Here is a 24,438-nt window from a genome sequence, read left to right on the forward strand (position 1 = left end):
AATAGATATATGAGTGTGCACGAATTTAGAGCTGCCTTTGAATTCCCTGGGCATACAGAAAATAAATCTCTTCAAAGCTACACAAAGCTTTTGCTGGGGGGAGTCCCATAGTAATTTACAAAGGCAAGACAGTTTGATGTTTGATGCTCTGATCAATATCAGAAATGTAAGGGAAGAAAGGTTTCCAAGCTCTACAGATTTCTGCAAACCCCTAAATGAAGGTGTCTACACAAGGGCAGCATCACTTGTTATTTCTGTGCTTGTGCTAGGCTCCTGGGGAGCTGGCATCCATTCTGAGGTTCACCACCAAGATGTTCCTCACCCGCACAGAAGAGCCGTGGAGAGCAGCTTGAGCCAAGGAGGCTTTCCCCACTGAATCTCCACCTCACTGGGGGAAGAGCTCATCAACTCTTCTGGAGGAGAAACTAAAGGCTGCAATGTTGGCTCATCCACAGATCTGAGAGATGGATGTGGTGCTGCTCCGTGGAGCTGAGCTCACTGTTGTGGCACGTGAGACACACACCTGTATGGCCACACCTGTATGGCTTTAGGATCTGCTCCGGGGGCACTGGGACCTTTTTTCCCCAGTCTCTCAGTGAAGCAACCTCTCTGGTGTTTGCTGGGCAATGCCCTTTCAGAGACAAGTGGTACCACTCTGTTTTGTGTGCCACAGATTGGGCCATCTGTACCTAAATTACATTAAAAACAGCCATGGAAAGAGGACTGATGGGTTTTTGCAGTCAGTGCTGGACATGGTGCACAGGTCAGATGCTCTCCAGCCACACTTGGATCCTCCTGCCTCCACCTCTGCCAAACCACAAACTGTTCTTCACCAATAATCATGTTGAGAAGGGAAAAAAATTTGCCTTTCAGCATTAACCATTAGTGCATTACTTAGAATAACACAGAACATCACAGAACCATTAGGGTTGGGAAAGACTTCTAAGATCATTGAGTCCAACCAACTTCCACATCCCAGTTCCCACAGTATCCACCCAGTGTCTATCATTACAACTTAGAGCACTGTGATGCTGAAAGGGCTGCTGTCACTGGGAGGTTGTTTGCTCAGACTAAAAAGCCTAGAGGACAGGAATAACTTCAGCTCATTTATCTCAAAACCTCATGCACAGCTTGGCAAACACTTCACACCGCACCTACATTTACTAAGGGGAATCAATCAACTCTCCAGTACCTCATGCCACAATGTCTACATCCCAAGAAATGCTTCAGCCTAAATTCTCCTCTGCCATCCCCCACCTGGGATGACAGCAATGGATTTGTGGCCACTTTCCTGGCTGACCCCCTCTATAAATGGTCACACCAATCATCTCAAACCCAACCAAGGCCACTGAGACCCAAGTGCAACCTCTGCCAAAACCCACACGATTAGTCTCAAGGGACTAGAGGGGAAGCGTCGGAGGGGAAGCCATACAAGGAGGGGCTGAGGCCACTTGGTCTGTTCAGCCTGGAAACTGACTGAGGGGAGACTCATTGCAGTTACAGCATCCTTGTGAGGTGCAGAGAAGGGTCAGGCAGTGATCTCTGCTCCCTGTGACCAGGGACAGGACCCAGGGAATGGCTGGAGCTGCGTCAGGGAGGGTCAGGCTGGATATCAGGAAAAGGTCCTTCCCCCAGAGGGTGCTGGGCACTGCCCAGGCTCCCCAGGGAATGGGCACGGCCCCGAGGCTGCCAGAGCTCCAGGAGCATTTGGACAGCACTCTCAGGGTTGTTGGGGTGCCTGTGCAGGGTCAGGGGTTGGAGTCCATGATCCTTGTGTGTCCCTTCCAGCTCAGGATGTTCTATGTTTCTATGAGTTTTCCACAACCAGAGCCAAGCACAGCACTAAACCAAGGAAGGGCCATTTCTGGGGCATCAAGAGGTTGCAGATGGTGAAGAAATCCTCTGTGGGCGTGCAACTGGGTAGGCAATAAGGCAAGCCATAGGATATGCATTTGTGTGTGCAGCAGGGTAGGCATCAGGGCGTGCAATAGGGTATTCATTAGGGTATGCCATAGAGAACATGTTAGGATTTACCATAGGGAAAGCATTAGGATATACCATAGGGCATTCATTAGGGTATGCCATAGGGTATCCAACAGGATATACAGTAAGGTAAATCACAATGTACGCATTTGGGTGTGCAACAGGGTAGGCATTAGGGTGTGCAACAGGATGTGTGTTAGGGAATGCATCAGGATATACCATAGGGAATGCTTTAGCATATGCTGTAGGGTATGCGCTAGGGTACACCATAGGGTATGCCACAGGGAATGCAATATGGTATGCAATAGGGTGTGCATTAGGACATACCACAGGATATGCCGTGAGAAGTGCATTAGGGTATGTAATAAGGTTTAGGATATGCCATAGGGTATGCCATAGGAAGTGCATTAGGCTGCGTAAGAGGGTGTGGATTAGGATATACCATAGGCTATGTCATAGGGAATGCATTAGGCTGTACCACAAGATATTCACCAGGGAACGCCACAGGATATCTGACAGGATATGCACTGGGGTACATCACTGAGTATGCATTAGGGTGTAAATTTTGGGGTGCATTAGGGTGTGCAGTAGGGTATGCCACAGTATCCTATGACGTATCAAGCGCAGCGTGCCTTAGGGTACGCATTAGGGTGTGAAATGGGGTATAGGTTAGGGCACGCCACAGGGCATCCAGCAGAACCAGCCCTTCTCTGGCACCAAGGCAATTCCATGTGCACGGATGCACCAGGCTCTGGCTCTGGCTGCAGGCCAGTGGGCTCTGCTGCTCTGTGTTGGGATGTTCATTGCGTGATTTCTAGGGTTTTTTTTTTTATTATTATTAAAAGAAGGTATCAGCCTTCTGTTTGATGTGCTGTTGGCCATGGTTGCCAAGGGGAGCAGTGTACAATTACAGCCCCAGTGATGTCCACTCTAATAATACACTTGGCTCTGCATAGCTCAGATGCAGACACAGCTCTGCTATAAAGAGCACGGTTGTTCCAGCAGAGGAGGACTCCAACTTATGTTACATGTGAAGGGTTTGCTTAACACCCCCCACTGAAAAAAAAAAAAAAAAAGAAAGCCTGGGCATGCCAGTGAGTGAAACTATGACAAGCAAAAACCTCTTGCAGGAGAGTTACTTTCAATGTATTAATGAAGAAGGTATTTCTAGAGGCATGAAGAAACTGCGTATGTGTCCATAAGATGTTCTTTCATGTTCCCAGCCATCCAAGCTCCCTGGGCCCAGCTCACCCAGGTCCATCCCAAGGGCTCACACAGCTCAAAATTGCTCTTGCTACCAAAAGACTAAACCAAACTCAATGAGGAGAAAATCAAACCCAAATCACAGAACCACAGATTTGTTTAGGTTGGAAAAGCCTTCTAAGATCATCAAGTCCAACCATTCCCTCAGCACTGCCCAAGCCACTACTGACCCATGTTCCCAGGTGCCACATCCACACAGCTTTTAAATCCCTGCAGGAATGGTGCCTCCACCACTTGCTTGGGCAGCTGTGCCAGGGATGGACATCCCAGACACCAAATGATCCCCCTCAGTGCCAAGCTCCCACATGGCAGCTCTACCAGCTGTCCACCCCACGGCTCCACTTCCCACATCTCTTTTTCTGAGAGGTTGGCAGCAGTCAAATTCAAGACTTAGCCAAGATTTTAGACCAAAACACAGAGGGAGGGATAAATTCAAACCAGAGTTTTCGTCATGGATCCTCTTAGAGCATGAAGTAGACCATGCTGGCTGTAGGGAAGCTCTTCAGAGGAGCTGCTGGAAGGGAGGGCGATGATGTGACAACACTCCCATGCTGCAGCACTGGCATCTCTTTTGGGATCAAAACAAGTGCTCTGAGATTAGCTGTGAACATGTGCAACCCTTGAGCATGAGCACCTTGTCAACAGCTGAAAATAGAAGAGGAGCCAGGTTAAAAAGACAGTTTACTGCCTGTTTTGCAGGAAAAAAACCCCTTGCTGCTTGTTTTAAGGTCCAGCCCGGTACAGGGACGCTGTCTATAGGTATAGGGATGCTCTCCTTAGGCACAACCACGCTGACAGGGCACCTCAGCGGGTTCACGCACTAATTCCTGAGGTGCTCTGGTGGGGGTGAGCTGTTGCCATCACAGTCCTGAGGGAAAGGGACAAACAAGCCCCTACAAAACATGAGCATCTGCCGGGAGCAGATGGGGGGGCGAGCGGTGCAGGCCCAGGCGCCAGCAGCACGGGGAGGGATCACGCTGATCCCGATTTATCACACCCCGGCACAGTAATTCCCCAGCTCGCCGGTGCCCAGCAAGCCGAGCTCCTTACGTCCAGGGATCAGATTAGTCTGAAAGGTGCTAGAGAGACACAAATCCTGCTCTGCAGCAAGCGTTTTATGAAAGGTTTATTTCTCTTTTTTAATTAATGGCAAATTATCTAGAAATGGCTGATGGAAAATATCTGATGGTGGAAGGGCCAGGATTGTAGCTGGGTAATGTTATATTGTCAGTCATAGAAAAATATGATTATAACATAAGTATGTATGTATGTGTGTTTATATATGTATATATATGTGTGTGTATATATATGTGTATATGTAATAATTGATATCAATGTATTAATACATCATACATCAATAGGATATTCACATTACTCCATAACATGACATAATAATCGATATGCCTTACTGATACTGATAATGTATCATATATCAATTCCAATATACCACATTGATATCGATAATTAACCTCCTTATTTCACACCAAGGCAGCTGCAATGACTCTTTCGTGCCTCATACCTGGCTCTGTCTCCAGACAGGGCTATCAGGCCTGAATGCCTCAAAAAATTCCTGGTTTAGGGTTTGACCGAAGTATTTATGAATCTGTGTGACTGTACCTGATTATTTTGTTGGGAAAATGAAACAGTGCTTGGAGAAATTCAAAATCCTTTACTATCAGAAAGGAAATGTTAAATTATTTAATTTCACACAGCACTTTGCTTTTGACCTGTAGTGATCTGTAACCTTTTGCGCCACCAAGACATTTATAAAAGATGTGCACTTTGGGGCTGAACAAATCCCTTTTGCATATTTCTCTGTGCCTCAGCACATGAACTCGGTCACCCACACACCCCACTCACTCTTTGCACCTCATTCCTCCCCACAATGCTCCCATCACACTGTGACTGGCAACACGTTCCTGAAAAGCACTTTGAGTCTCTCTAGAGGTAGGAGATACATTATTTATCCTACATTCATGCTGTGAAGAGCTGAATGTGAAGCCACTCAGTCTTGCACAGGATGCTGCAGTAAAAAACCAGTTTACTGGGTCTGTTCGCATGAGCGGAAATGCTGGGGCAAGAGAGTAAAGCAAACTGGAAGAGTCCTCCCAAACCCAGGACTGCCATCAGAATCAGCTGTGGGCTAGCACTCTGCTGCTCCCTGGCCATCATTCCTGGGCTTTATTCTGGATTCTTACATTGCTCAGCCTAATGGGAAGATGCGAGAGTGACCTGCGATGGGAAGAGCAGGATGCACAGCAGGTTTAGAGCTCCCTCCAGCCCCTTGCTGCTAATTCTGGGGCGGATTCTGACTGCAATTTGTCTCATTCTGATTTATAATACCTTTGGAAATACTCATCTGGAAAAGATCACCACCTGGTACGGGCAATGGGCAGATGTGTATGCTGCCCAAGGGCTTTGCAGCAGAGAGTGGGCACAGGGAGAGATGCTGGGTTTGATACGCACCCAGAGCAATGAGAGAAGCAAAGCTGGGCCAGTGATTGTGCAGAATTATCTGATACTGATTTTGACTATCTTATTTTACTCCTTATTTCCCTGCTTGCTGTGTTGCCACAAAGCCAACTCAAGGTACAGGCAGCCAGGCACAGCATCCAAGAGAGGATCTCCAACAAGAGCAACAAGAACAACAAGAAGATGAGTCAAAAAGTGGAGTGAGCAACAGACTTGTGTGGAGAGCAGAGAAATGACGTGTGAGAAATGAACTGTATGTCCCACAGACAGATGTGTGTGAGGGAACAGCCGAATGGAAATGCACACTAAATTAAGGATGGAAATTCGTAGTTTCCGCTCTGTCTCCAGAGGCAGAAAATTGGAGGTGCATGTGACACCTTCCCAGAAAACAACCCCCCTCTCTGATGGTGGCACTGCAGTAACACACACTCCTCTCAGCAGACCATGGGCAGTTGAGGACAGCCCTTTCTTCTCATCATCCAACATCATTACAGAATCACCTAGGCTGGAAAAGATCTCCAAGACCACCAAGTCCAACCATTAACCTCACAGACCAGTTATCAGAGCCACTGCTTTTTTACCCCCTCTGCAACTTTGCTGTCACTGATGGTTTTGGAGCAGAACAACCAACCAGTTCTCCACATACCAATAAATAAGTCACCCAGAATAATGAGAAAATACACAATTATCTCAGTTTTGTTTGAAATCAGAAACCAGGAGCAAGCCCTTCAGCCAGGTGATGCAGCCAAAAGCCTGCTCAGGGACCATCTCGGTGTCTAAGACCATCAGGGACTTGTCTTGGTGTCGCTGGTGCTGAGATGGGCCCTCCACTCTAACAGCCTACACTGAAAGACCCTCCCAGTTAATTTCTTTTCATGCCACGGGGATGCTGCCGCAAGCAACTGACTCATTACACAGACAGGCCCTGGTGTGAGATGTCACAATTCCATGTAGAGTTCATGAAATAAGAATGAAGAGTACCTTGATAATGCCCTCAGTGTCACATTATCTACGGTAACCATTAAAGATGTGCACAGACAAAATAGGAGGTACACACCACGAACTCATAACCTGGGTTCAAAAGGAATTTGGTAACAGCTCAGCTCCAAGCATACGGTAAAACTAAGTGAGGTGATGCTACAGGCATCTGAACAAACAACTTTATCTTATTACCTGCAACATGTTGAGGAGCAGACTCCGGAATTTGGTTCCTTCCACCATGAAGAGGGCCATTTTGTCACAGAGCTTGGCTGCTGTGGAAGCAAAGCTGCGGTCTGTCACCGCTTTCTGGTAGATGGTCTTGACTATCTCCCCCAGCATCTCCTCAGAGTTGGTGGAGTTCTGGGCCTCCTCCATGAAGGTGGTAAGCTTGGAGTCAACGTCACTGCTGTTGTTTCTCATGCTGTTGAGAATTTCAATTAATTTGTCCATTTTATTCTTTTCAGGGTCAGTGGTTTCCACTGTGACTTCGTCCTGGTCCGTGAAAAGGGAAAGACAAGGCGTCTGTTACACAAGGAAAAAACAGATATATCAGCCCATGTCCTTGCGCAAACAGCAAAGGGGAAAGGGGATTGGGAGGACATAAACAGAAAGAGAGAGAGAAAAGACAGAGCATCTTTTAGTGACACAGTAGTATAATCTCAGCATTGGAAAGCACAAGCGCATGCATCCTGCCCCAGAAATGTCCCCTTCCTCCATTTTCCACACACTTAATCCCAAAGTCCTACCCCCCAGCTCAGGGAGAAGATGTCCTTGAGTGTCCTGAGCCAGGATGCCAAAGTCTGACCACCTCAATTGCCTTTGGCATCCTGGACCAGTTTTTCTGGTGTCTGTGGCATCATGATGATGGACATTTTTTTGCCTCTCTTTAGAAAGTGCACTGTTTGCAAAATGCTCAGACAACAGTCCCACAAAAATATCTACTTTATAATATATATTTAACAATGTAAATTGAGATCAAAGAAGTTACATGATCCCAGCATTCAAAAGACTCTTGACTTTTCCATCTCTTGCCTCTTACACTTTCCACTTCCCATCATTACCACAGAAATTACTGCTTCTTTTCAACGTTTTATTAAGCATTTGCCCCTTTTTCCCCGGTGTCAGGCATGCATCCTGCTTGTTCGGCTCTGCTCCCTTCTACCCCTCCACCTCAATCTTATAATGTACTATACAGTACAAACCTATAGCAGTTTTTTGGACAACCCAACCCCAAACAGCAGCTGGGAGTTGTCCAAGCCTTCCATCAGGAGGCTGGTTGTGTTGACAACACCCATCCAAGAGTGGGTGCTGATGTGACTTTTATTCTTACAAGACTCTAAATTTTTGAGACGAGCATTAAAACTAATACTCTGGAAGTCTCTACTATGCTCCCATTGCTTTAAAGAACATAAAAATAACTAACAAAATCTCTTACTCCCCCTCATGCCACTACCAGAAATAGTAAATGCTCATGCATTCAAAGGTATACATTTCCAACATGCACTCCCATGGAATTGTATATGTTCAGGTTATTTTTGCTCTGTATTTTGGAAATCTCATTAGAGATAACCCCATGGATGCTTTTTACAGTCTGACAAAAGAATCTCAGCAGAAAGAATCTGAGTTTCACAGGGGGCAAATAGAGATATCATCTCCAAATTCCTCAGAAATCTGTGGCTGAATATTGTTTCCAGAAAGGATTTCTCCTCCGTCACTTGCATGCATACTTTTGTTATTGTTGGGTTGTTGGAAGGAAAGGGGGAGATAAGGGCATTTCAATTCATTGCAGAGATAAATGGATATCAGCTTTAAAGCAGTGGAGTCCAACTATTCAGCACTCAAGAGTCAAAGTTTAGCTTTGTAGAGTTTAGGGATCTAGCTCTGTAGTTGCAGAGAGACAAATTGCCTTTTTTAGATGTTTTTTAGCGAAGTCACTGAGCTCTTCACACCAGGAGGAAGCTCATGTGTGCACCAGCCTTTCCCCATGGAAAAGGGGAGAGTTCCCAGTCCTTGGAGAACTCAAGCTGGTAGCAACCTCAACCAAGAAGTCAAACTCAGAGCCTCAATTCTGTCAATAAAAGGCCTCCTGAAGGAGCACAAAGACACCTCAAGAGAAGTGCTGACACTGGGGGATTAAGGTAAATTGGGAGCCTTGATGGTAAGGTCCTTTGAGCCCACCCCACCCTTTGTATGGAAAATGGCCAACAGGCAAACTCTCAGAAAAAGAGAAACTCAACGTTTCCCCAAGGAATAATACCTTTTCTTTTAGTCTCCTCCTCAGCCTGTCTTTAGAAGACTGAAGCAAATTGATCTTGGGTCTGTCCCCAACGCGCTCGTGGACGCTGTCTTTCCGCTTGGTCTCCGGCTCGGGGATGTACTGCTGGGACTGCTTCTCCACGGCCTCGGGGCCTCGGGGCGCCTCCACGGGCACGGGCACCGTGCACGCGGAGCTGTCCTCGATTTTCAAATTCTCAGTCTCTTTGGCGTTTCTGTGCGTTTCTTTGTCGTTGGGCGAGTGCTTCTGGTTGTGGTGCCATCTCCGGTTCTGGCTGTAGCCGTGGTGGCCTGTCCTGCCCGAGGAGTGAGGGGCCTGGCCTCCTTGGTAGAGTTTCTGGTGGTCCCTGTTATGCTTGGTGCCACCCTGCTGATGATCCGCGTGCTGCTGAGACTTGTTCCCACTGGGGAGTCTCTGCTGTCGCCTGGAAAGTCAAAGAAAGTCATTGAAAATCCAGGCAGCCTCAGAAAATCGATTTTAACTCCTATTAGCTGGAAACCAAACAGGTTTTTTGGTTTCGGTTTTTTTTTTTGTTTGTATTTTCTTTTTTATTTTGCAAACTGAATGGCAGGGAATTAAAAAAAAAAAAATTACAACAGTCAAAGAAAGTTCACCCATTCCTTCGTGGCTCTGTTGGGCCAACACATCTGTCCCGCCAAACAGCCTGACCCTTGGCAGGGAACCACAAAAGGGGAGGCAATTTCTTGTCATCTGACAACTGAGTACCAGCTCATGCCTCTATCTCTTTCTGTGACAGTCATATTTCAGCTGGAAGTTCTTGTCAAGTTGGATAACATGACTTTGGTTCCCAGGAAAAATTCTCCTGGGTTTCTGTGTTAAATTCTCCCAGGTTTCTGAGTTAGTTCCACACTAACCAGGAAAAACAGCAGCAGGAAGTCAGGCAGGCAAGAAATACCAGGAGATTTTTTTTTTTCCTGAAGGCTTTAGAGCTCCTGATACACCTGGCCTACAGCATCACTTTCTCCTCTTGCCTGCCAACATGGCACACTACTGCATGGGTTTGCAGCGAGCCATTTTAAGTGTATCAGGAATTCCTAAGTGGAAAAAAATTAACTAAAAAACAAGCCATCAAGTAAACTGGTAATCTGCCCACACCAAATGGTTCCGTTTGGCCTTATTTTATACACATCCTTCAGCACTGCTACACCAGGACAGGACACACACATGGATGAAAAGAGGACCATACTTGGCTCTGGCAGCAGGGAGAGCCAGGACCACAACCTCCAGAGAGAGGACTATGTGTACAGAGCTCCAAACAGATAACATGGAAATCTAACAGCCACAAAGAAGAGGAGCAAAGGGTTTATTCGAGAGACTACGACATCTCAGAAGGAGTGAACAAGCCCCTGAGTGCTGGCCGTAAGCGGTAACCGAGATGGCAAATCCCCAAAAAAACAAGAGTTGAATGGAAGAAATGCTTTGGCAGTCTCAGGCATCTCAGATTTCCAAACAGACTGCAGCGTGGCTGTCCCCAGTGGAGAAGGCAGAGCCGGAACGCCATCATCCAGGATGCAGCTAAGATGGAGATGGTCCTGGCACTGGCTGTCTTCATGAGGGCTGGGTCTCCACCAGGGTTACCCTGAGCATGGCTCTCTGCCTGCTGCCTCTTTGATACTGGTCTTGGCTCTGAGAGCCCGTGGGATGCTTTAATGCCTGGCTCTTTACAAGGCTGTTGGGAGCAGTGCTTGAGGGTGGCACAGGACATCTCCCCAGTACCAGCCCCAAAAACAGAGAAATAACTGTGAGCGCTGTGGTGACCACAGTGGTTTGTATCCATAATGGTTTTTTAGGCATGATAAAATCCCTGCTCAGCCTCACGCCTTATTACAAACCCCCACCCCAATTTGGATAAATAGCAGCATTTACTTTAAACCCATCCCACAGCTATTAGTTTTGTTTTCACCATTGGCACTGCACAGCTAAGGGCGCTCAGATGAAGGAAGCAGCCATTCACAAATACATTTCAATGGTCAGCAGTCTCCAGCCCTGCCTGCCAAAGCCATCTGTCCACGGAATCCGTAATCCTTGGCACCCCCAGGAGTCAAAACCTATTTTCCAAGGCCAACTGGCTTTTAACCATAAAGAGCAAGGGCTCGCATTTAGCAAACACAGGACGAAGAGGCTTGTTCGTGGCACTGGAAGGAATTTACTCTCAGACCACCAGATCTGGTTTTCTGAGATATTCAGTGTGTGGTTATTTGGGTTTGTTTCTTTTTTTTTTTTCCTTGCAAACTGAATGGCAGGGAATTAAAAAAAAAAAAAAAAAGGAAAAAAAAAAAAGAAAAAGGAGATGGGAAAAGCTTTCCTGTTTGCTGGAGCCTACAAGCATTTTATGAGTACAGATCCTCCACATCAAGTTTTCCTGGCATTTCTTTGTTTCCTCTCAGTAACGAAATCACATAAACCGCTTTGTAAAGAGCAATGCTTATTAAAAGGGGAATGTCAAAATAAAAGTTAGTTAAAAACCTTATCTGGTACTAAGCCATCATAGGCCTAAGAGTGCAAGAGTTTTGCTTTCTGTGGTTTTGCTCTTCTCTCAGACATTTTAACAGTTTAACTGTTTGGTTGCACTTCAAGTCTCAGGTTATAAGCCAGTCAGCCTGCTACTTTATTTAATTTGTAAATATTGCACAGAAATTACAAAAGTTGCACAAAGACACAGCTGTAGTTTCAGAAGCAAGGGAAAATGCCTGGAAATGAGCTGGGAACCAAACTTGGCTGTAAATTCCTGCAAGAAATGCATGCAGGAACAGTTTTTTTTCTGAAGACATAATGATATTATAAACCAAACCCTTTATGTTTAAGGGCTATGAATGAAAAAAAGGTTTAAGATTTTAAAAAACCCCAGTTAAGCCAATGTGGAATGTGCAAGATTGTTCATTTTGAGGCTGTTGCAATAGGATGGGGGAGAACATGCAACCCTATTCCTCTACGGGACAGCTAAAAGGTGATGTTCCCATGGCAAGGGGCAGAGCAAACACAGACCAAAGCTCTGCAGTCACTGATCACAGGGTGGAAAACACCAGAGTTAAAAAAGTTTGGGGGAAAAATTTGAAAGAAATAAAAGGCAAAGGAAGGAGAATGTCAAAAAAGGAGCAATGTCTGTGACTTGGCAGCAGTTGGGGTCTAGACAATCATCCAGCATTCAGGAAAAGACGCGTTGTGTGCTTGTATCTTCCCAACACCCCAGCGAAGAAGAAAAGCCAAGAAGAAACAGGATCTGCAGAGAGGAAGAGCCAAAGCAGGGAGAACGGGGCTCAGATCTCAAAACTTTCTTGACTGCAGAGTATCTCAAAGCCTGAGAAGTTGGGATGACCCATCCCTGCTCTCAGGTGTGACCAAGGTGCTGGGGACACAGAGCGTCCCCGGAAGAGACAAAATGGGGACATTGGCATCCCGCCACTCCCACTGTGGGTTGTTGGTGGAAACAACCTTGTGCTTGTTCAAGGGCAGCACTGTGGCAGCTTGAGGTGATGACCCAAGACGGTGCCTTAGGGTGATGTGCCAAGCCCAGGGAACCAGGCTATAGTAGGACCTAAAGGCACTTCCCAACCTAGGCTTTTAGGTCTGAGATGCTGAAGGGAGGAACAGCTGAAGCTTGAACCACACAGTGACACCTCAAAGAAAAGCAAGAATTCACCCCAGAAAAATGCTTCAGTTACTGGGAAATCCCTCCTCTGTCCCCCTCTGCTCATCCTGAGCCGTAAGGATGCAGTGCCTTGCAGGGAACCATAATTCAGCTACAAGAAAAAGCATCTGGACAGTACAATGGTTTCTTATCTCTTGACTCCATTTAACATTAAATAACTATTTTCACTTCAAAGGCCAAATTCCAATTCATTACAAAACTCCCCCTGACTTCAGTGGGATTTGGCCATCGGACAACATGGAAACTAAAGAGATGCTGAGAGTCACAAAGAAATTGCAAAAGTACTAAAAACCAAGGGGAGACAGTCAGGGTTGCCAAGCTGGAAATAGGATAGTACTGCTTCTGCTATTGTTTCTCCACCCATTTTTTTATTTAACTAACTAAATGAGATACCTTTCAACAGAATTTAGATCTGACAAATGTCTGTTCTGTTGGAGAATCCTACGCAAAACAAATCTAAGGCTTCAGCTGTCTTGGTGATTACCAGCCTACGTGCTCAGAAATACATGATTCCTGCAAGTTTTTACTACATTGTTTGCTCCTAATGAAAGGAGCAGGAAGGCACAAGTCTGGGGAAAATAACTCTAGACACGTGGACAGCTGTGGTCTGAAGCACAGTTGCTCTGTCCTGTCAGCCTAGACCATATCCCCACGAGTGAGATGAGTCTTTTGAGAGCCCCCACCATTCATCTGCCATGTGGGGAGGCTGGACGACAATGCGGGGCTGCATTCTCCTGGTGGCTGCACAGAGATTTGGGTAAGCAATTCCTACAAACACTGAGAGGTGAGGAGTTACAATAGAGCCACTGGTCCCATGAGGGGCAGCTGAAGGAGCTTGGGCGGTTCAGCCTGGAGAAAAGGAGGTTCAGGGGGGACCTTCTGCCTCTGACAGGAGAATGCAGCTAGGTGGGGGTCTGGCTCTTTTCTAAGGGAACAGTGACAGGACAAGAGGAAATAGTCTCAAGCTGTGCCAGGTGAGGTTTAGATTCAATACTGGGAAAATTCCTTAACTGAAAGGGATGTCACGCCCTGGCACAGCTGCCCAGGGCAGTGGTGGTGTCCCCATCCCTGGAGGGATTTAAAAGCTGTGTGGATGTGGCACCTGGGGACGTGGGGCAGTGGCGGCTTTGGAAGTGCTGGGGGAATTGCCAGACTTGATGACCTAAGAGGTCTTTTCCCACCTAAATAATTCTGAGATTCTATACATCTCCAGTGGCATTTAAAACATCTACCCCACAACGCAGAGCACCTTGTACAACCAAACAGACTGAAATCCCATCGTGGGACTCAGGGATCCAGTCTCCACACATGCTGGTTCCTGCCTTTGGAAAACCTGCCTGGACACTTGCCCTCAATCCCAGCCGACTTCCCCATGGCACAAACCCTCCAGGACACGATAAGCTCCTTGCAGAGCAGAAATTCTGATTTAGTCCTGCTTTTGTGCGGAGCACAATACCTGGTGGGCATAGCCAGGGCCACCCAGTAATTAACAACTAAGGTGGATTTGCAGACACTCAGGCAAGAGATTGAGAATGAAGAGCGGTACCGAGGTCAAACCTTCTCCATCACCTGCACCCTTCTGGTGCTTGAATGAACACCTTCCTCACTGCATTTGACAGACAGTAAGTTTCTCTGCACCCTTTCATCTGCCTGGACACTGTCTCATCTCTGTGCGAGGAGTATAATGCTAAGTCTTGGAAGTATCTCATGATCAGCTTTGCTATTAACATGCCTGCAGCTAGTTAGCAACTGTTGTGGCAAGGGATGGATTAAGATCACAGAATCACAGAATGGTTTTGTTCGGAAGGGACTTTAAAGATCATTCAGTACCACCTCCCTGTCATGGGCAGGGACACCTTCCACTACATTAGGGTGCTCCAAGCCCCATCCAACCTGGCCTGGAACACTTCCAGGATCAGCAGAAACAGAGTCTGTGGGACCTTCCATTCCCATGACAAGTCCAGGTCCCTCTTATCCCTGATACCCCTCAAAGCTGGGGGAGCATAACGTCCCCAAGGAACTCAGCAGCTGTTCCTGCAAATGGAGGACTGGTGGGGCTGGCTCTGTGGGATGACAGGCCACCTCTCTCACCTTCTTTCTGAAAATCCCAACACAATTTTCCATTGAGGGAGGGAAATTAAAAAGAAACCCTCTTAGAGTCACCACCGAAAGAGTAAAATTCTCAATTTAGAACATGGGCTTTTCCCGGCTGTACTAGCTAGCTGCCCAGGAAACTCAGCCTGAAGAGGGAAAAGGCAAGAAGGAGCAAAATCCTCTGAAACATTCCCTGAACAAACCCATTTCTCCAGGCCCAGTCTTTCTGAACTAAGCATATTCCAGCCAGACCACAAACAATTGGACTGGTACCCTGAAGCAGGCACTGCTGAAGGGGTTTGGGCATGGCAGTACTGCTGTGGTCAGAAACACCCATCATCACTGGCTTTGAGCATTTAAGAGATGTTGTGGCCCAAACTGCAGGGACTGAAGGATCCCAGTTAGGACCTGGTGGAATTTTATAGCATCTAAAACTGGCCCCAAGAGGTCTGGGGAATATTGTTATTAATATAATGAGGAAAAGGTATGAATTTCTATTCTAGAGGCCTGACTTCCCCCCGAAGCATTCTTCAGCAAGCCTACCTCCACCAAAGGCACTCTGATGTTTCGTGTGCATGGATAATGATAACTCACTGCTGCTTTGATCGGGGAGCATCACGCCCAGCCCCAGCCATATTCTATCCCTGCTGTGGCTGAGAGTGGGAAATACTCAAATAAGCTTGACAGTTCCACACAATTTAATCAAAAACCTCAAAACCCCACAGAAAGCAATAACCACCAGCTCCAAGGATGAAGAACACAGGATTTGTGTTGTGTTTTCCCTTTGGCTTTCTCTCTCAAACTGGTTTCACTTGGCTCCAGTTTCATTTTTGTTTGCATTTTTCTCAGATGAGAAGGGAACAAGATGTCATGTTCACTCCTGAAAACAAAAATGAAATTATTCACACTTCTTTCATGCCTTTCCGTCACCAAGGGTAAAGACCACCCCAGCTGCTAGACTAAGCCCATGTCATCTGGACAGATATGGCATCTTGGAAGTGTAGAAAGTCCGCCTGTCAAAATGGTGGTGATCAAGATTTAAAACCATCTTTGAACAGCTGAGATGAAGTGCATGCTTTAAGTCTTACATGTACGCATCTTTGCAAACATACAATGAACACCAGAGGACAAGCACAGCCAACCAAAACAACCCTGTGAGGGGAGAGATGTTTGTGATGAGGCTCAGAGTCTCTAGCTGCTGTGAAAAGCACTAGGAAACCTTCATGTGAGCTGCCTACATGGGTACAGCTCCCTTTGTCACCACCTTGGTCCTGAGGTACAGTCACTGCTGACAAACCTTCCTTTGGGCCTGGACACCACATCTGCCTTTGTTTGCTAGAGATGATTTCATTTGGTCCTCTAGAGCATAATTAGACTCACTATAAACCAACATGGTAGCAAATGATTTTCACAGTGAGGGTTGTAAAACACCAGCACAGGTTGCTCAGAGAGGTGGTGGACACCCTATCCCTAGAAACATTCAAGGCCAGGTTGGACAGGGCTCTGAGCTACTCTGGTCTAGTGGAAGATGACCCTAACCATGGCAGGGGATGGGACTGGATGAGCTTTAAAGGTACCTTTGAACCCGAGCTATTCTATCAGTGTGATCTTTTGTCTTTACATCCAAAATTCCCACTGACTCTGAAGCAAACGGATGAATGACGAACTTCTCCCACCCCCTCCACAGGACCACCAGGCAAATGCCCAGCCAGCAGACTGTGCTGCAGCAGCAGAGACAGTGCTGCTGGGCTAAGGGGACATGGCACAACACCCCTCAAGATGGACTCAAAAGCACCGAAAAGCAAAGTTGACTGCTGCTGAAGCCAGGGACAGCCCTCACACTCTGCAATGCTTGGCCGCACAGGCTGCCTGAGTCAGCTATTTTCTTCTAAGCTTCATGGAAATGAATCTTCAGGAGGAATTTAAGAAGCTGTTTTGCAACACCAGCTTGGGAAAGACATCCCAAGTACAGATGGCATGTGAGATAGCTCTGAAACAGCTCTTTTAATGTTTTGCTGGATCTCCCACAAATCATGAGGGATGTCGAGATAGAGGCCCTTGCTGCACAGAGTGGGCAACCAGCTAGGAAGGCACCCCCTGGACTTCAAGGCTGACTGCCCAGACTGGTGTAGAAATCACTGCTGTGATTTCATGTAGAAATCACTTGGAAATGGTTCTCTTTGTAAACTACATTACTTGGAATTATGTTGTTGGATTCTCAGCATACTGTAAACAAGATTGCAAGAATTACATAAAATCCATTGGAAAACACAGTGACAAGGAACTGAGTCCAGTTTAGACAAAATAGTTTAAACTAAGACACGACCACAGTACACAATGTTTCCCAAACACAAACGGATCCTGGGCTACTGGTAAGAATGTGGCTTGAATGAATATGGAATAATCTTTTACTACTTTGCAATAAAAGAGCTTATACTTCAGACTCCAGGCTGCCTCCTTTAAAAATACACCCAGGCTGATCAGTTAACCCGAGATCTGATAATCCTCCAAGAGATATAAACTTTAAACCCATGCCAAGATGCACACACACAGCCCACCATCATGCCTCCGTGGTCCTGTTCCCCCCAAGACACATCCTAAATAGTACAACGAGCCCCCACCTGCTGCCTTTGTGGTCAGCTGTCTTCCTTTAGACCCCTGTGCCTCTTTGACCTGCAGCAAGGAGACATCCTAGGGGTTTTTTTTCCATATCCTATTTATACCAGTGCTTTCTAGTGAAGAAATAAATGTCTTTCCTGTAGGAGCTAAGGCAAGATTTGACAGGATCTCCTGACAGCTGTCCAGACATATGAGATGACCCAAAGTCAATGGCAAGCAATTACTTCCGACACAGGGATCCAGTAAAACACAAACCCAAGCTCCAGAGGTGCTTTGGACTTAGGTGTGCCAGAAGCCTTTATCAAACATGTAATATAAAATTCTTTAAAAGAGATGCAGCAGGCTCTAGCATTCAGTGTAGAGCTTTGGGAGGCAGGATTGATCTGGAAATTGATTTACTGCAACCCAGTGACAATCCTAAGCCATTTCCTGAATGTTTACCTAACTCTGTTCCACTGTCAAAAGAAGAGTTCATAGAATTATAGATGGTTTGAGTTGGAAGGGGCCTTTTACAGGTCATTTAGGCAACCCTCTCTGCAATGGGCAGGGTCATCTTCAACAAGAGGAGTTGTCTGCTCCTGACCCCATTCCTGCCTCCTCTCTCATGCTACCCCTAACACTCCCACTGAATTGCTGAGCTGTGCCAGGATCTGATTCACTCCTAAAATTTAATTTGTCTTGGATGAGTTTTCACTTGTCAGTTTGGATGGGAACACACTGCCTGGGGGCAGGCACAGAGCTGGGCCACCTTCTGCAGCTCCGATGTCACGTAGCTGTTGGCCCTTGCTGCTTGGGGACCCGCACCCTCAGCTTTAATCAGGAAACCAGGAAGATCCACAGCATCTGCACAATGCTGGGAATGGCTGCAGCAATGTTAGTTTAAAGGAAAGAAAGAAGCCTGTTGTCCACTCGTGCCCTGGAGGCTGTCATGCTAAATAAAGACATTATCAGAGAAAGAGCAGAGACTCAGCGCCTTCATGCCTGTCAATGACCCCGACACCTTCCCAATCAATCCAGGGACTCTCTTTCCCACAGATGGTCCCTTGGAGACAGACTGCTGTGGCTGTAGTAGGAATAAATGGAAACAAAACAGTTAACAAATACCCAAAAATAGAGCACAGTTAACTTTTTTTTTTTAAATATGGAGATGAAAAATCCCTGGGTGATTTATGTGCCAGCAGAGATATTAGCGGCATATAATAGACGCAATATTTTTAATACTAATATTTTGGGCTGAGACAAGAGCTGGAATGGAAAGTATTTCCAGTGCCTTGACTTCTTTATTTTGCAAACATCAGTTGCTAACTGGGGTCAGACAGAAATATTGTTTCTGCAATAAGAGCCCAAACAACTTAAGCTGGCAACTTCTTCACACACTAGCCATGCCAGGAGGCCCTGCAGAGCTTCAGCTTGTTAGTCCCTCCCAGGTCTCTGTGGCCAATGTCCCTAGCGTGGGTTTGCAGGGAGAAGAATGGGTGGAAGACACTCTTTTGCTGAGGGTGACTACTTACCATGGCCAAAAACTGGAAGTCACCACACAAACCCTGCAACCACACCACTGAAGTGTTGCTGGGCTTCTTCAAATGGGCCAGGTCTCACTGAATGACATTGTGTGAGACAGCAGGTGCCATAAAGCTTTTTATTTATACCCACTGAGAGTATCAACTTGTGCTTGCCCTTATCTCTGAGCTCAGTTGCCAGATACTTCGGGGAGCAATTTGGCAGCAGGAAGCCCTGGGTGCTCACTCCAAGGCAGTGGCACATTTACATTTGAGGATGGAAAGCACGAGAAAGAAACAAGTTATTTCACTTCATATTCGCTCCAGCAACCAGCTGCTGACAACACCTCCATGAACTCAGCCTGGAAAACAAGGTGTAGATGGATAAAGCCATTTCCAGTGCCGAGGAGCCATGCCGGAAACACTCCACCAAGGAGAAAGCCATTTCAACAACAGATCGGTTTCCTAGTGCAGAGGAACCTGCCGCTGTATTTCCTTCCCTCAATTCTGGCAGGCTGAAATAGCATCACGTAGTCAGCCGTGTTTTGCACCGTGTGACACTGAGGGAGCAGCCCCGCACGGCAGGCTCAGGGGTGGCAGGGCTCACACACAGGAGGATCTGGTGGCCACAGGTTCACTGCAAGGTCTGCGGTGGGGGAAGGTCCAACTACAGACTCCTTCCACCTTTCCAGCTCAGCTTCCTCACAGGCAAAGGGGAGATGCTGAGAGCAGTCCTCTAGCATAAAGCACTTTGGGGTTGGAGGTGTTTTGTTGTCCATCTCTGTGGCTGTAGCCTGGGAGTGGCTCTTGCATTCTCTCCCTGTCACCCATCCTACACCTGACTGACCCAAGAACACCCCATGCTTGCACACATAACAAAGACTTTCCTCACATGTTGGGTAAAAATAAATAAATCACACAACCAGCTACCAAAGCAACACCAATACAAGCAATACCAAAGACATGGACCTGCTGGAGTGATTCCAGAAGAGGCCATAGAGATGCTCTGAGGGCTGGAACCCCTCTGCTCTGGAGACAGGTTGGGAAAACTGAGGATATTCACCTGCATAAGAGAAGGGTCCAGGGAAACCTCACTGCTGCCTTCCAGTAGTTAAAGAGGGCTTATAAAAACTAGAATGACTTTTTACACAGGCAGGTAGTGACAGGACAAGGGGTAATGGTTTTAAATTTAAAAAGGGAAGATTTAGATTAGATGTTAGGAAGAAATTCTTCCTGTGAAGATGGGGAGGCCCTGGCACAGGTTGCCCAGAGCAGCTGTGGCTGCCCCTGGATCCCTGGAAGTGCCCAAGGCCAGGCTGGATGGGGCTTGGAGCAACCTGGGATAGTGGAAGGTGTCCCTGTCCATGGCAGGGGGTGGAACGGGATGATCTTTAAAGTCCCTTCCAATCCAAACCATTCTGTGATTCTGTGAAGATGACCCAGGTGGAGGACCAAAAATTCCTCAGAGGTTTCTGGAGCATCTCTCCTATGAGGAAAGGCTGAGAGAGTTGGGGGCTGTTCAGCCTTGGGAAGGCTCTGTAGTGACTTTATTGCAGCCATTCAGTACTTACGGGGAAAGAAACCTTAAGATCATCAAGTTGAGATCATCTCCATTAAGAAGAGGAAAGCACTGCTGGGAAGCAGCAGTGCATGCGTGCCCTGTTCCTCTCATCCTCTTCCTGCTGGTGACCAAGCCAGGTGGGCTTGTGTGACCCATCGCACCTCTCTCTCCTCTTGCTCTTATGGCCTTTCTGTCCAGCTCCAGACACCAACAGCACATCTAACTGCAAGTTACAAACTCTGCTAATGCAGGATGGCATGGCAACCACAAGATAAGGGGAGTCATGTCCCAGCAGGAAGGGGGTGGCAGGCACAGCCAGCAGCACACGTGGACAATTACATCCACCCTGCTCACGCGCCGTAATTCATTAGGCCACGCTAACGTGATCACCCAGCTGAGCCCTGCTAGGAACAAATTGCTAGGGTGGTGTTGTCCTCTGGGGACCTGCAGCCCGGAGAATTAATTTAGTGTAATAACTCCCAGCGATGCTGCAGAAAATCAAACCAAAATGATGATCTGTCTCTCTGCAGAAAATTGAACCAAAATGATGATCTGTCTCTAAACTGCCTTCTGCCAACCCCTTGGCTGGGGCCCTGCCACGGCCAGCTCTGCTCGGGCAGGCAGGGCAAGTACACACTGCTGGGATTGTCGTGACTATGAAGACTTAAGTCCCTGAGGAGTCTCATCATGAAGGACCAGCATTGCAATCAGGAGCTCTTCGTCTTGTTCTCGAGGAGGCTCAGCTTCAGCTGGCACAGCTTTCTTAGTCATGTGGTTTAGTTTCAGGTAGTACTGTGAGAAGCAGGGAGTTGGGACTTGATGATCCTTGTGGGATCCTTCCATTTTGACATATTATACTAATAGGACCAGGGGGAATGGTTTTAAACTAAAGGAGAAGATATTTAAATTTGGTTTTAGGAAGAAATTATTGACTGTGAGGGTGGTGAGGCCCTGGTATAGGGTGCCCAGACAAGCTGTGGCTGCCCCTGGATCCCCGAAAGTGTCCAGGGCCAGGCTGGATTGGGCTTGAAGCACCCTGGGACAGTGGAAGGTGTCTCTGCCCATGGCAGAGGGGTGGAATGAGATAATTTTCAAGGTTCCTTCCAACCTGAACCATTCTATGATTCCTGTCTGAGATGCACCCTTAGTGCAGTTGCTCCTGAAAACATGACCTGTCGTTCATCACTGGTTCAAAGTTTCTAAATGTGAAGCAGAACTGCACCTATTATTTTAACATCTCTGCTTAGGTGCTTTCAGTCTCTTAGAGGAGTTTCTTGCATCGTTACATTCTAAACACTAGATGCTAGTATTGCTGTTTTCCATTGCAGGCAAGCACTTCACCAGGCTCACTTTTGCCCTTAAAAAGAAAAAAAATTATTGGTCCTGCATTTGCTTCTCTTGGAGAAGAGGCAGTTTTTCACAGCCACCACTACGCTGGCTCAACTCCCCCACACCCTGCTCAGCATGGATGGCTGTGATATCCTCATTGGATTTGGGATGTTCCCTCTGCACCCCCAAAAACAGTCCCCTCCAGTAAGCCTCATCAGCTCCCAGGAGGGCATGGAGAAGACAGGAGCATAAGGATGAGGATAAACCCCTGACTTCCAGATGCTGCTTCAAGGGTTCAGACTCATGTGCTGTTAAACCTAATTAATTTGATTTGGAAATCCTACTGAGAAGGAAAGGGGTGTTTCAACTTCTTCAATTCCTTCCCTTCCTCTCTCTTTCTTCTGTTCCAACAGAAGTTCAGCAATATGCTGCAAATCACTTAGCTCAGTGCTAATTCTCAGTGAGTACCCAGTCCATCTCAAGCATTTAGTTTTGTTCCAGTTTGGAATGGCCCTTCGGCCCTAAAATAACGCCTTGATATTGTTGTTTTTAATAAACATCCTCTCCTCTCACTGCAAAGCCCTCAGCAAATGGCCCTGAAAGAACAAAAGACATTTCTGTATTGTTTTAAGTTCTCTTCCTTTCTGAAAAACCTCAATTAAAGCGGTGAAAAAGCTACTATACTCTGTAATTATGAACTCATTTCTATTCACTCGCTCAGCAGGAGAGCTTTGTCCTGTTGACCTCTGGGAATGGGTTTCTAAGGCTTTTCCAAAATTTCACAGCCTTAAAACTGACACACTCATGCCAGCCGTAAAACACGTTCACCTTCGCCTTCACCCAAAATAACTTGCAATCTTCAAACCCAGGGCGAGAGCCGCTCCTGTGACTATTTTTATTTGTGAGAGGAGCCTTAGCGCTGGCCATGAATGGACTGGCTCTGGAAATAGTGCAACCCATTCAAGACAGCACTCAAACTGCATGAATATGGGCTGTCGTCCGATTGTAAAGAGTTTTCAAATAAATACCCTGCATGTCACACTCCTGAGTGATGGCTGGGATTCTCTTAATCTTCCCAGTACAAGAACTACCTGGCCTGAAGAGGATGCATCCCAACCTCCTGACTTGCCAGTGGGATGTTTGTGGGAAGAAGTGTGGAGATTTCTTTTGGTAAAGTTCCACTGAGAAAAAAAATCCTGTGAGACAAAACGCTGGGACAGCTTGGTTATGTGTATCTTTAAACACTCAGTGCAAGATTAAGGAAGGTAAAAAAGAGGGAAAGACATTTTTTATAAGAAATGAAACAGTAGAAAAGAAGATGATGCCTGGTAACACAGAATTAGGTAATAATGAATGCAGAGGAGCAGATTTTCACATAAAGCAAATTAATAATGCCCTTCAAACACAAGCTAGAAAAATAGCTTTAAAATAAGTTGTTTAAATAGGACTACAAATCGCACTGCTTTAGGGCCAGTTACTGATGCTCCCATGACTTCACATGTCCATAACACACCTCAGCACATATATTTATTTTGTCTTTACATTTAAAACCAAATCTAAGGGAACATATGGACATTGACAACACAGCTTAGGCACTGCTCATCAACCAATTTCCCAAAATTCCACTCAAGTCCAAAGGCTTGCATCAGCTCGTTTTGCCTGAAATGTGCAAAAAGCACCACAGCCATGCACCTCATGATAACCACTCCAGATAAGCCTGTTTCTATCTTAGGACATAACAGATGCATCAACTGTACATTGACCCACCAGCTTTCTACCAGAAGAAAAGTTCTGGAAGAAGATGCAAATTGATAATTGATGTAACAATGAGCTAGGAGTTGTAGCCTTTAAGGGGCTTAGAGCTAAACCCGTTCACCTGTGATGACAACAGTTCTGATGACACCTGCTCATGGAAGAAATAAGAGCATGAAAAGGCTACTAACACACCTCACACAGGCTGCTGAGACACCAGTGACTGGTGTTGAATCCAGCCCATCAGCAGCACCAAGCCAGTTTGGTTGGTAGGCCTTGGAAAGGCCACCATTGCCTCTTTCTCCTATTTCACCTGTCACTTTTTAATTAACTGTATACTTTGTGATTGATGCGTTGAGTTTTATTTGGTTTCAACAGAGGAAAAAAAAAGAACAAGGGTGCAGGTACTTACTTCAGCATATAACTTAGGGCTTGGGTTGGAAGGGACCTCACAGACCACCCCTTTCCACCCCCTGCCATGGGCAGGGACACCTTCCACTGTCCCAGGTTGCTCCAAGCCTCATCCAACCTGGCCTGGAACACTTCCAGGGATCCAGGGGCAGCCACAGCTGCTCTGGGCACCCTGTGCCAGGGCCTCCCCACCCTCATGGACAGGAATCCCATCTAACCCTGCCCTCTGGCAGTGTGAACTCATTCCTCTTTGTCCAACCACTACATGCCCTTCTAATTAAAGTCTCAATCCCAGCTGAGACTGGGATGCCAAGCCTGAAGTGTCTGCTCTTGCTGAAGAGAGCCAGAAACAAATCCTTGTCCCAACACTCTCTCCAGTGTGAGGTGTTTTGGCTCAACTCCTCCCATTTCTCTTTGTTTTTCAGACTTCCTTGGTTCTGGTCAACATGGGAAGGCAAAATAAAGCAAGGAAATCTGTTCTCTGTAAGATGAACAGGCTAATTTTTCTTAAGTAGGGGTGAAGCATCCT

The 24,438-nt window shown here is 46.6% G+C and overlaps 1 protein-coding gene across 6 annotated transcripts in view; it reads right to left on the reverse strand.

Annotated features, from left to right (window-relative positions):
• CTIF (cap binding complex dependent translation initiation factor) overlaps window positions 1-24,438 on the reverse strand; it is a 149,161-nt gene that overhangs the window by 34,608 nt on the left and 90,115 nt on the right. For 5 of the 6 annotated variants that reach the window (XM_032095655.1, XM_032095661.1, XM_032095659.1 and 2 more), the window contains 2 exons: window positions 8,957-9,398; window positions 6,892-7,221 (listed from right to left, as the gene is read on the reverse strand). In XM_032095655.1, the coding sequence (XP_031951546.1) occupies window positions 6,892-7,221; window positions 8,957-9,398 (772 nt within the window). The remainder of the gene's footprint in view (window positions 1-6,891; window positions 7,222-8,956; window positions 9,399-24,438) is intronic. The other variant, XM_032095656.1, reaches the window with a different exon arrangement.

This window comes from Corvus moneduloides, chromosome Z (genome assembly GCF_009650955.1).
Source record: "Corvus moneduloides isolate bCorMon1 chromosome Z, bCorMon1.pri, whole genome shotgun sequence".
Taxonomy (NCBI): domain Eukaryota; kingdom Metazoa; phylum Chordata; class Aves; order Passeriformes; family Corvidae; genus Corvus; species Corvus moneduloides.